The sequence below is a fragment of the Oncorhynchus keta genome, chromosome 26, assembly GCF_023373465.1.
Source record: "Oncorhynchus keta strain PuntledgeMale-10-30-2019 chromosome 26, Oket_V2, whole genome shotgun sequence".
Taxonomy (NCBI): Eukaryota; Metazoa; Chordata; class Actinopteri; order Salmoniformes; family Salmonidae; genus Oncorhynchus; species Oncorhynchus keta.
Genome location: NC_068446.1, coordinates 7864914 through 7878014, shown reverse-complemented (window position 1 = coordinate 7878014; position 13101 = coordinate 7864914). Strand labels below are relative to the sequence as shown.

Genomic DNA, 13101 nt, shown 5'->3' with positions numbered 1-13101 from the left:
AGAGCGATTTTCAGGATGTCTCCCGGTCTGACAAACACCTCTGGGATTCCCTTCATAATCTGTGATAGTTTGGCAAACCCTGACACATCTGACGAGTGTCAGAGCTGGTGTAGTAGGATTCAGTCTTCGTCCAGTATTAATAATTTGACTGTTTGATTGCTCGTCAGAGGCCGTAGCGGGTTTTATTATAAGCTTCCATATTAGTGTCCCTCTCGTTGAAACCGGCAGCTGTAGCCTTTAGCTCAGTGCGGATGTCAGAGGAAGGCAAGTCATAGACTGCTCTCTGTGCTACCGCAGAGCAAGCAGTACCGGTGCACCAAGCCTGGAACCAACACCTGAACAGTCTCCACCCCCAAGCCACGAATCTGCAAAATTGTTTCAATAATTAACCAATAGCTTTCTGGACTATCTGCATAGAACCTTTATGCACAAACTCATCACATACGCTGCTGCTACTAGTCACTAAATCCTACCTGCATGTACATATCTACCTCAATTACCTCATAGGCCTACCCCTGCACATCGACTCGGTATTGGTACCCCATGTATATAACTAAGTTATTATTCATCATTGTGTATTTATTCCATTCCTCATGTTATTTTTTCTCTCTGCATTGTTGGGAAGGGCCCGCCAGTAAGCATTTCACTGTTAGTCTACACCTGTTTACGAAGGGATTTGATTTGAGTCTGTGAATGCAAAGGTAGGCATAGGAACACTGAGCAGAGCACTAAAAGCTTATAGGCTAACATTAATACATTAATTTAGGAATATAGCCATACATTAGGCCTAGTAAGAAATCCATGTTTGTCAGATGTACGAAATCCATGTTTGTCAGATGTAAAAGGTAAATCTGTTATTATAACATTTAATTCATACAATAAACTAGTAAAAAGTAATATAATTTGAAAACCCATGTGATCCTTTTTTGCTCTCTCGTGGATGAGTCCTTGTCATGCGCGCAATGGTCCTCACCCGCGCGCGAATGTACTGGGGTCCTGGGTCCGGCTTCCTTTGATCTCGGTGCACGTGCACAGACGACGTGCATAATATGACGCATGTGAAATCAGCCAGCATTTATTGGACCGTGGGGGCCACTGGCAGCTACGGACCAATTATAACGAACTGAAAGCATCAGTACAACATTTCGCCGATTCCGTGAGATATTCGCTACCTTGCTTGGAGAGATTCGGTTGGATGATACAGTATTAATGGTTAGTAAACGGGAAGATTCCAACGTGAGGATTCCCCCGTGATAAATCAGTATGGATTGGACAGTGTCAGAAAGCACTTTGAGAGGAATTGAAAGGTAATGTAGGCTATGCCATCTAATCAGTCACATTGCAATGCTGTAAATATATGATTGACGATTCAACTGAGCAGATATTCATTGCATTACAAAGTCATCTGTGAGTGGATTGCAATTAGTTTTTTTCAATGCAAAGATGCTCTTTTGAAAATGATATGTTTTGCACTCTGAAATGCAGAACAATAATGTTCTCCTAATTGATCAACATTAATATTACATAGAGGATTGTGCCCAATGTGGTTGTGCAAGTTTGGAAGCTACATGAAGAGTGTTTCCTGTTGTAAATATCTTCAAAATGTGTCCAGTTGACAGCTGCTATATATCTCTTGCATTTTGTCATTACATTCCTTGTCCTCGTCTAAAAAGGTACACTAGCATAGACTATATTCAAAATAACGTTGCATTATTATACAGATGAATTGTTGTAAAAAAGGAACATTAATATCATTTTGAGTGATATAGTGGCTTCCCTAAGCCATATATAGTTTACTGGCACACTGGGCTAAAACACTCAGGTCATGCTGTTCCAATGGTGTATGTGTATTCACTCTGGTGTTGTCGGTACTAGAGGGGAGGTTTAAGAACCGGGGTCTTGTCTGTTTGTCTAACCCATGGCCATTGGATTTCTGCTGTACTTTGACCTGGTCTGGCCCCTCTACCAGCTAATCTTGGAACCCAGAACCCTAGCCTATCGACTGCTTGCTCCCCTTGTTTAGGGCCTATATCAATCCAGCAATCAATTAGTCGATTGATTGTGGGGTCTATAGGTGATAACTGTCATCAGACTTCCAAGGAGTATGTTTCCATTAATGGCAAAACTCCCCTCCCCCCGCGCATTTTATTTAAACCTCGTTTGAAAATAGATCGGTGATATTTATTGAACTGCCGAGCTTACATTTTGACAGTTGGTGCAAACCTTGTTGTTGTACACGTGTTGTCATCATCGTCGCTAGCACACCCATTACAGCTGTGTGCCACACATTGGAAGTGTTAAAAGCTCTCATTAACAGCTTGTAAAAACGTGACACGATGAATTAGACAGTCGGCTACATCTCCCTTCCTCTATCAACACAGGGAAGGTAGCAGGAACAGACCTAGCTGGTTCTGATCAGTAGGCGCTAAGTGAGCCATCCATCCCATCGTCTGTTTGTCTGGGCTTCATTCAGTACAGATGGCCAGACACACAGCTGAGCTCAACTCAGAGAAGGATATTATCTACTGTACTCAGATCAGGTGTGTGTGTGTGTGTGTGTGTGTGTGTGTGTGTGTGTGTGTGTGTGTGTGGGCTTGTAGTAAAACGTGTTTGTGTGCTGCCAACGATGCTTGATGGCAACATATTGGAACTGCACTGTCTGACTCCAGCACATAGAAATATAATAACATAGAATATAACCTCATTCTGTTTCTATGGTCCAGACCAGAGCCGTTATATGCAATCGTATTATGGGTTTGGTCCAGACTGTCATTTTTCATGGCAGTGTCACTCTGAATCCACACTTATTAGCTTCTTGAATAGGACCGTGTTCCTTTTCTGGAACCTTTTGGTGACTCAAGGTTTTCTGTCTGTCAGTTGGCTGCTGTCATAGCAGCTGGTTCAGAGCAGCTGTTTAAACACAGTAGGAGAGGTGATGGGGAAGAGGGAGGGGGAAGGAAAGAATGGGGGAGGAAGGGTCAGGGTAATTACAGCGACCTTGTTGTAGTAGAGCCAGACCAATACATTGCTCTCTCTCTCTCTCTCTCTCTCTCTCTCTCTCTCTCTCTCTCTCTCTCTCTCTCTCTCTCTCTCTCTCTCTCTCTCTCTCTCTCTCTCTCTCTCTCTCTCTCTCTCTCTCTCTTTCTCTCTCTTTCTCTCTCTTTCTCTCTCTTTCTCTCTCTTTCTCTCTCTCTCTCTCTTTAGATTTCTTTATTTCTCTCTTTCTCTTACGACAGATCATAGGTTGATTTGCACTGTCTGAACTTTCTCGGTGCAATGACTGATCAGTCATTTTGGTCCCATTTATTGAACCGATGTTGGTTCAGTAAATCATGATGTCATGTATTTGAGAATCAACCAAAGGTCAGTGGTGTACCTCTTGTCCTGAATTGACCTGACGTGGTATTGGATACTCTTCTCGGAGCTATGTGTGAGATTTCCCACGGCCAGCACAAACACTGCAGGCAGGGAGTGTAACCATGATTGGGATGAAATCAATAGTTACGATGATGACGACAATGTCTGCAACGCAAATGGCGTTGCCAGTCACGAAAGGAAGGAAAGAGTTGAAGGAAGGGGAAAAACCCACAAGACACGTTAAATCACATACACAGTGAGATGTTTTGATGGTTACATAACATGATAACAGCCCAGCGCAAAACAGTGCAAATAAATCACAACGTCCTCCTCCTCCTCCCCTGTACAGACATGCAGTGCAGCAGGGGCATAGCTATCTGGAGCCTGCCCAAGCTGCATGTGGGAGCCTCCTCCTCCTCCCCTGTACAGACATGCAGTGCAGCAGGGGCATAGCTATCTGGAGCCTGCCCAAGCTGCATGTGGGAGCCTCCTCCTCCTCCCCTGTACAGACATGCAGTGCAGCAGGGGCAAATCTGCCCAAGCTGCATGTATGAGAGCCTCTCCTCCTCCCTGTACAGACATGCAGTGCAGCGGGGGCATAGCTATCTGGAGCCTGCCCAGCTGCATGTGGGAGGCCTCCTCTCCTCTCCCCTGTTCCACAGTGGTTGGAAAATGCCAGACAGGTATGAGATAGAGAGGGCAGATGCATCAGTGAAGAGGTGGTGGGGGGTGAGAGAGAGGAGGGAGACAGACACAAAGAGATAGATAAGGAGAGCTAGAGGGTGAAGGGTGGATGTGGGTGTGTGTGTGTGTGTGTGTGTGTGTGTGTGTGTGTGTGTGTGTGTGTGATTATGAATATTTATGAATATTCTCTCTCTCAAATTGACTGCTCCCCCACATATACGGTGAGGGAAAAAAGTATTCAACCCCTGGCTGATTCTGTACGTTTGCCCACTGACAAAGAAATGATCAGTCTATCATTTTAATGGTAGGTTTATTTGAACAGTGAGAGACAGGATAACAACAAAAAGTCCAGAAAAACGCATGTCAATAATGTTATAAATTGATTTGCATTTTAATGAGGGAAATAAGTATTTGACCCCTCTGCAAAACATGACTTAGTACTTGGTGGCAAAACCCTTGTTGGCAATCAGAGGGCAGACATTTCTTGTAGTTGGCCACCAGGTTTGCACACATCTCAGGATGGATTTTGTCCCACTCCTCTTTGCAGATCTTCTCCAAGTCATTAAGGTTTCGAGGGTGATGTTTGGCAACTCAAACCTTCAGCTCCCTCCACAGATTTTCTATGGGATTAAGGTCTGGAGACTGGCTAGGCCACTCCAGGACCCTAATGTGCTTCTTCTTGAGCCACTCCTTTGTTGCCTTGGCCATGTGTTTTGGGTCATTGTCATGCTGGAATACCCATCCATGACCTATTTTCAATGCCCTGGCTGAGGGAAGGAGGTTCTCATCCAAGATTTGACGGTACATGGCCCCGTCCATCGTCCGTTTGATGCGGTGAAGTTGTCCTGTCCCCTTAGCAGAAAAACACCCCCAAAGCATAATGTTTCCACCTCCATGTTTGACGGTGGGGATGTGTTCTTGGGGTCATAGGCAGCAGTGACAAGATCCTCCCGTGTAGTTCTGGGCTGATTCCTCACCGTTCTCATGATCATTGCAACTCCACGAGGTGAGATCTTGCATGGAGCCCCAGGCCGAGGGAGATTGACAGTTCTTTTGTGTTTCTTCCATTTGCGAATAATTGCACCAGCTGTTCTCACCTTCACACCAAGCTGCTTGGCGATGGTCTTGTAGCCCATTCCAGCCTTGTGTAGGTCTACAATCTTGTCCCTGACATCCTTGGAGAGCTCTTTGGTCTTGGCCATGGTGGAGAGTTTGGATTCTGATTGATTGATTGCTTCTGTGGACAGGTGTCTTTTATACAGGTAACAAGCTGAGATTAGGAGCACTAGCTTTAAGAGTGTGCTCCTAATCTCAGCTCGTTACCTGTATAAAAGACACCTGGGAGCCAGAAATCTTTCTGATTGAGAGGGGGTCAAATACTTATTTCCCTCATTAAAATGCAAATCAATTTATAACTTTTTTTGTTGTCATTCTGTCTCTCACTGTTCAAATAAACCTACCATTAAAATTATAGACTGATCCTTTCTTTGTCAGTGGGCAAACGTACAAAATCAGCAGCGGATCAAATACTTTTTCCCTACTGTAGCTACTCCACTGACCACACCCTAATATTTGGATCAAAATGTCATTGCCAACAAAGGGTATATAACAAAGTATTGAGATAAACGTTTGTTATTGACTAAATACTTATTTTCCACCATAATTTGCAAATAAATTCATTAAATCCTACAATGTGATTTTCTGATTTTTTTTCTTCTTATTTTGTCTGTCATAGTTGAAGTGTACCTATGATGAAAATTACAGGCCTCTCTCATCTTTTTAAGTGGGAGAATTTGCACAATTGGTGGCTGACTAAATACTTTTTTGCCCAACTGTACATACATACATACATACATACATACATACATACATACATACATACATACATACATACATACATACAGTGGCTTGCAAAAGTATTCACCCCCTGGCATTTTTCCTATTTTGTTGCCTTACAACCTGGAATTAAAATGACATTTTGGGTGGTTTGTATCATTTGATTTACACAACGTCTACCACTTTGAAGATGCAAAATATTTTTTCTAGTGAAACAAACAAGAAATAATACAAAAAAAATTGAAAACTTGAGTGTGCTTAACTATTCACCCCCCCCAAAGTCAATACTTTGTAGAGACACAGCAATTACAGCTGCAAGTCTCTTGGGGTATGTCTCTATAAGCTTAGCACATCTTGCCACTGGGTTTTTTGCCCATTCTTCAAAGCAAAACTGCTCCAGCTCCTTCAAGTTGGATGGGTTATACTGGTGTACAGCAATCTTTAAGTCATACCACAGATTTTCAATTGGATTGAGGTCTGGGCTTTGATTAGGCCATTCCAAGACATTTAAATGTTTCCCCTTAAACCACTCAAGTGTTGCTTTAGCAGTATGCTCATGGTCATTGTCCTGCTGGAAGGTGAACCTCCGTCCCAGTCTCAAATCTCTAGAAGAATTTCCCTGTATTTAGTGCCATCCATCATTCCTTAAATTATGACCAGTTTTCCAGTCCCTGCCGATGAAAAACTTCCCCACCGCCTGATGCTGACACCACCAAGCTTCACTGTGGGGATGGTGTTCTCAGGATGATGAGGTGTTGGGTTTGCACCAGACAAGCTCAATTTTAGTCTCATCTGACCAGAGTACCTTTTTCCATATGTTTGGGGAAGTCTCCCACTTGCATTTTGGCGAATACCAAATGTGTTTGCTTATTTTTTTTCTTTAAGCAATGGCTTTTTTTCTGGCCACTCGTCCGTAAAACCTCCGTAAAACCTAGAGTATACGGCTTAAAGTGGTCCTATGGACAGGTACTCCAATCTCCGCTTTGGAGCTTTGCAGCTTTACAGCTCCTTCAGGGTTATCTTTGGTCTCTTTGTTGCCTCTCTGATTAATGCCCTCCTTGCCTGATCCATGAGTTTTGGTGGGTGGCCCTCTCTTGGCAGGTGTGTTGTGGTGCCATGTTCTTTCCATTTTTTTATAATGGATTTAGTGGTGCTCCTTAGGAAGTTCAACGTTTTGGATATTGTTTTATAACCCAACCCTGATCTGTACTTCTCCACAACCTTGTCCCTGACCTGTTTGGAGAGCTCATTGGGCTTCATGGTGCCGCTTGCTTGGCGGTGCCCCTTGCTTAGTGGTATTGCAGACTCTGGGGCCTTTTAGAACAGGTGTATATATACTGAGATCATGTGACAGATCATGTGACACTTAAATAAAGTCCACTTGTGTGTAATCTAACTAATTATGTGACTTCTGAAGGTAATTGGTTGCACCAGATGTTATTTAGGGGCTTCATAGCAAAGGGGGTGAATACATATGCATACACCAATTGTCACGAGTGGCGCTCGGCGGTCGTCGTCACCAGCCTATTAGCTGCCACTGATTGTCTTTCCTCTCCCTCCTTGTATGTTGATTGGTAGCACCTGTTTATATATGATTAGTTTGTCTTTATTAGACAGCCGGCCCGCCTGGTTGTTGTGCGGGATTATTTCAGTGTAACCTTCGGCTCTGTTGTAGAGGTACGTGTTAGTGCCTGGTCGTGACTTTTCCGTTGTACATTTTCATTCCCTGTGTTTGGGGCCGTTACTATTGTGATCACCCTGTGGTGCATTGGTGCTATTAAAGACGCACAGCATTGCACTCTCTGTCTCCTGCGTTTGACTCCACACACCTACGACACCCGCAGCATTACACCAATTTTGTATTTTTTTCATTTCACTTCACCAATTTGGACTATTTTGTGTATGTCCATAACATGAAATCCAAATAAAAACCCATTTAAACTACAGGTTGTAATGCACCAATATAGGAAAAACACCAAGGGGATGAGTACTTTGGCAAGGCACTGTACATACACATACACACGCACACACATAGGTGTATATATATATATATATATATATACCTAACCACTTACCTTTACCCTAACCCTAACCTTAAAATAGCCTTTGTTCTCATGGGGACATTTTCCCACGAGGGAGAATTGTCCCTGTTTTACTATCCTTGTGGTGTAACGGCGTTCGTTTGTTGAAGGAGAGTCGGACCAAAATGCAGCGTGGTGGTTACTCATGTTCTTTAATGACGAATAGCGAATACATGAAATAACTATATAAATACAAAACAACAAACGGAACGAGAACCTATACAGCCTGTCTGGTGAACAACTACACAGAGACAGGAACAATCACCCACGAAATACACAGTGAAACCCAGGCTACCTAAATATGGTTCCCAATCAGAGACAACGAGAATCACCTGACTCTGATTGAGAACCGCCTCAGGCAGCCAAACCTATGCTACACCCCTACTCAGCCGCAATCCCAATGCCTACAAAACCCCAATACGAAACACAACATTAAACCCATGTCACACCCTGGCCTGACCAAATATATAACGAAAACACAAAATACTATGACCAAGGCGTGACATGTGGGGACTTTGTGGGATTTTAGGTCCCCACAATGATAGGAGAACCAACCTGCACACACACTGCCTCATACTGAATTGCCTGTTTGGTCGGGAGTTGGCTGGAACAGATCTGTCTTTCATGCTGAACCAGAAGCACACACACATTTTACCTCTTCCTCCCTCTCTCTATCTGAGTGTTTGTGTACCTTTGCTCTGGTGCTTTTTCCCACTACTCCTCCCAGTGTGTGGTGTGTGTGGAGAGAGGACCTGTGTGTTTCACTGGAATCCTGTCTTTCTCTGGCTGGCCTGCCACGTCAAATGATAGTCTGGAGCCCCGTGTCCTCAGGGAGCTGTGTGACCGAACAGCCTGGCTGCAGTCTCTAGTCTGGGGGTCTGTACAGGAACAGGACTGGCTCTTACTGAGGTCTGAGGAGGACAACACTGATCTCAACTGAACTGGAGTAGCCATTGAGGAGATACTACTGCTCTGGAGGAATCTTATGGGAGACCCTGCTTCTTGAAGCCTGGGGAATCCTCCCAGTGCTTTTTTTTTTTGTCTGTTTTATTTTGATTTACTGTGAACCGTTGGTTGGTTTGGATATGAATGGTTTTCTGTACAGGGGCAGGTAAGGATATTTTTTTTATTTAACCAGGAAAGTCAGTTAAGAACAAATTCTTATTTTCAATGACGGCCTAGGAACAGTGGGTTAACTGCCTGTTCAGGGGCAGAACGACAGATTTTGTACCTTGTCAGCTCGGGGGTTTGAACTCGCAACCTTCCGGTTACTAGTCCAACGCTCTAACCACTAGGCTACCCTGCCGCCCCTACACTCCCCTACATATTTATTTGGAGTGGGAAGCTAAAACTTTTAATTTGCCTCAGAATATTTTTCTGAACACTTCGACATTAATGTGTATGCTACCACGATTACAGATAATCATGATTGAATCGTGAACAATGATGAACGAGAACGTTACAGAGGCATAGAGATCATAACCCCCCCCCCCCCAAATGCTAACCTCTCACCGTTACCAATAACAGGGGAGGTTCAGTTTTTTGATGGGCTATGATCTTTATGCCTGTAACTTTTGGTAGCATCCACATTGATGTAGAAGTTTTCAGAAACATATTCTATTCTTATTTACAATAAGTGACTCGAAATTGACACAATCAATTATTTCCCAATAACTTATTTTGGGCCCAACATAATCTGAAACACACCCAAAAGACACGTCAAAGGTATCCAACAAGTTTGAAGACTCACAATCAAATGTGGGGACGACATACATAACGTGCGTACATTTTTTAACGGTAAAACAGAAATGTATGAAAATACCCTCAAATAAAAGGTGACATTCTGTACTGTCGCCTCATATGAAACATTTCATCTCAAATCCAAAATGCTGGAGTATAGAGCCAAATAAAAATGTTTAGCTTCACTGTTCAAATAAATATGCAGGGGGGGGGTGTACAGTACATGTGGACTGGGCTGAATAACTAGTTGTAGGTTTAGTCGTGTGTAGCTAGCTGGTATGTGTTTGTTTGAAAGGAAAATCAAAATTTATTTTTACAGTTTGTCTTTGAGCAGCTTGGTGTGCTTCTGTTTGTTTTGAAGGCGTTTTGTTGTGTGTTGATCTAAGGCTATCAATATACTGTATTATGTCATCAAAGTAATCACTCTCATGGGAGAACAGACAACCCATATCATCAGGTTTTTTTGGTTAGTCATTAGTCACAACACTGATTGGATGATTCGTTTCATCTACTGGGAAAGTTTGTGCCTTTGGGAAGGATTACATTGAATGACAAATAGAAACACTATTGGCAGCAATACAAAAAAAATCCCAAATTATATTGATGTAATCATAATGAAATGAAATGATGTATACTCATTATTTTGGTCACCATGTTGATTACTCCGACTTCCCTGTTGGTCCCCATGGCAGGTGCTGATGAGTAAGGGCTTTTAAAGTAAAAAAAAAAGTCTGTCTGTCTGAATAGTTATTAGGCTTCTTCCACGGCTAGAACTAACACACACACAAACTCAGATGCTGCCAGCTGTTCCCCCAGGCTCAAGGTTAGGAGAGGTGTTGGCCGGGGTAGGCCGTCATTGTAAATAAGAATTTGTTCTTAACTGACTTGCCTAGTTAAATAGATAAATACAAATAGTGTGTGGAGTGTGTGGGTGAAAAATGAGAAAGTGTAATGTTCAATATGTGCTTGCTACACGTGTGTGAACACATTCAGCTCAACCCAGTCTCTACTCCACTGCTCACTGTGTTCCACATAGTCTAATCACTAGTGGTATTTCATTAGTCGGGAGTAGGCACAATAGTATTTCCTGATCACGTGACCCGACCAGGAAATACATTCTGGCCCAACTCTCAGCTCAAACAGTTTTAGCTCTTTTTGTTAGTTTTGGATGTGAGTAAAACTATATTCCTGTCTATCCGAGGTAATAAAAAGCGGATGTTCGATGTTATGTGTGTTTGACTAAAAAACTCTGTTTCAGGCACTATGCTGGTGATCGGCAGGCCCGGACCAAGAGTATAGGACACATGACTGGTAAGTGGTGATTCGCACTGGCTCTGTCATTTATCACACACACACTATTCCATTCCCGTTCTGTGACTGTCTCTCTCTCTGTCTCTCTCTCTGTCTCTCTCTCTGTCTCTCTCTCTCTCTCTCTCTCTCTACTAAATGGACTTTTCACCCTCTCTTTCTATCCTGCTGTTATTCTCCCTTACCGATTGGTCAAACACACCTCTTACACCTCTCACTATATAACTCTTTTTAACTCTTTATTTATTAACCCACCCAGCCCATACAAGGACATGTTTAGACCATACGGCTGTTATTAAAGACACTTAACAACTATTGCCTCTGTGAATTACTCTTGAGTACAAAAAAGTGTTAGAATGTGTTTGGATGTGCCCCCCTCCCTAGTTCCTGTGTGTACACGTTTGGCACAGTGCAGTCGTCAATCATATGGGTGTTGTGTAATTTCTCGTAGCCTGGCCTGGCCTGTGTACCAGCAGTTACACTTTAGGCCCGGGTCCAGGACATCTTCTGTAGCCTAGCCTACACTCTACACAACGCAACGCTCTTTAATAATCTCTAATGAGCTCCTACTGCGATTTTAAAGAACTGTCAGACGTTTCAGCTCTGCCAATGGTTCTGTGATTAAGCCCCTCGGGACCTAACCCCGCATCTCCCCACTCATTCTATACCCCCTCTCCAAAATCTGCCAAACACCCATTCTCAAGGAACAAAACACACATTATTGTATCCCTGTGTGGTTTTCCTGGGAATGATCCTGGTATTTAGTCGTTTTAAAGAGAAGTTTGACATTAGGCCGTTTGGAGCAGTTTCAGCTGTAACGGACCATACCATGTTGGCTAAGTACTTAACAGGGCCCAGGGGTGATACAGTGCATTCAGAAAGTATTCAGACCCCTTGACTTTTTCCATATTTTGTTACGTTACAGACTTATTTTAAGACGTATTGAATTAAACATGTTCCTCATCAATCAACACACAATAACCCATAATGACAAAGGGAAAACAGGTTTTGAGACATTTTTGTACATTTATAAAAAAATTTAGCACAGAAAAAAAAACGTATTTACATAAGTATTCAGGCTCTTTGCTATGAGACTCGAAATTGACCACAGGTGCAACTTGTTTCCATTGATCATCAAATCATCAAATCAAATCAAATGTATTTATATAGCCCTTCGTACATCAGCTGATATCTCAAAGTGCTGTACAGAAACCCAGCCTAAAACCCCAAACAGCAAACAATGCAGGTGTAAAAGCACGGTGGCTAGGAAAAACTCCCTAGAAAGGCCAAAACCTAGGAAGAAACCTAGAGAGGAACCGGGCTATGTGGGGTGGCCATGATAATGGTCCATTCTAAATCAAAACTAATTCCACACATATATTATCGAGGGAAAGATGAATGGAGGAAAGTATAGAGAGATCCATGATGAAAACCTGCTCCAGAGCGCTCAGGACCTCAGACGGGGGCAAAGGTTCACCTTCCAACAGGACAACGACCATAAGCACACAGCCAAGAAAATGCAGGACTGGCTTCGGGAGAAGTCTCTGAATGTCCTTGAGTGGCCCAGCCAGAGTCCGGACTTGAACCCGATCGAACATCTCTGGAGAGACCTGAAAATATCTGTGCAGCGACGCTCCCCATCCAACCTGACAAGAGTTTGAGAGGATCTGCAGAGAAGATGGGGGGGAAATGCCCAAATACAGGTGTGCCAGACGTCACTCCCAAGAAGACTCGAGGCTCTAATCGCTGCCAAATGTGCTTCCACAAAGTACTGACTAAGGCCTCTGAATACTTATGTAAATATGATTTTTCCATTCTTTCTTAAAACTAGTCTTTGCTTTGTCATAATGGGGTATCGTGTGTAGATTCATGAGAAAAAATGGTATTTCATCAATTTCAGAATAAGGCTGTAATGTAACAAAATGTGGAAAAAATCAAGGGGTCTGAATACTTTCCGAATGCACTGTATATAAAATACTAATAGGAATTAAATGAGACAACGTAAGTTCCACACCGTTACTAAGGCCGGGATTCAAGTAATTGCAGATTGTGACTTTTCAGGATAGCTGCAACACACATGCTGTTGTTTTGCAAG

The 13101-nt window shown here is 43.0% G+C and overlaps 1 protein-coding gene across 2 annotated transcripts in view; it reads left to right on the top strand.

The window, feature by feature from the left end:
- The first annotated feature begins 1048 nt into the window (after positions 1-1048).
- LOC118358882 (myomegalin-like) overlaps positions 1049-13101 on the top strand; it is a 140708-nt gene continuing 128655 nt past the window's right edge. Inside the window, exons 1-2 of one of the 2 annotated variants that reach the window (XM_052480141.1) lie at positions 1049-1307; positions 10957-11009. In XM_052480141.1, the coding sequence (XP_052336101.1) occupies positions 1264-1307; positions 10957-11009 (97 nt within the window). In that variant the 5' untranslated portion in view covers positions 1049-1263. Of the gene's footprint in view, positions 1308-8608; positions 9070-10956; positions 11010-13101 lie in introns of those variants that run through there. The other variant, XM_052480142.1, reaches the window with a different exon arrangement.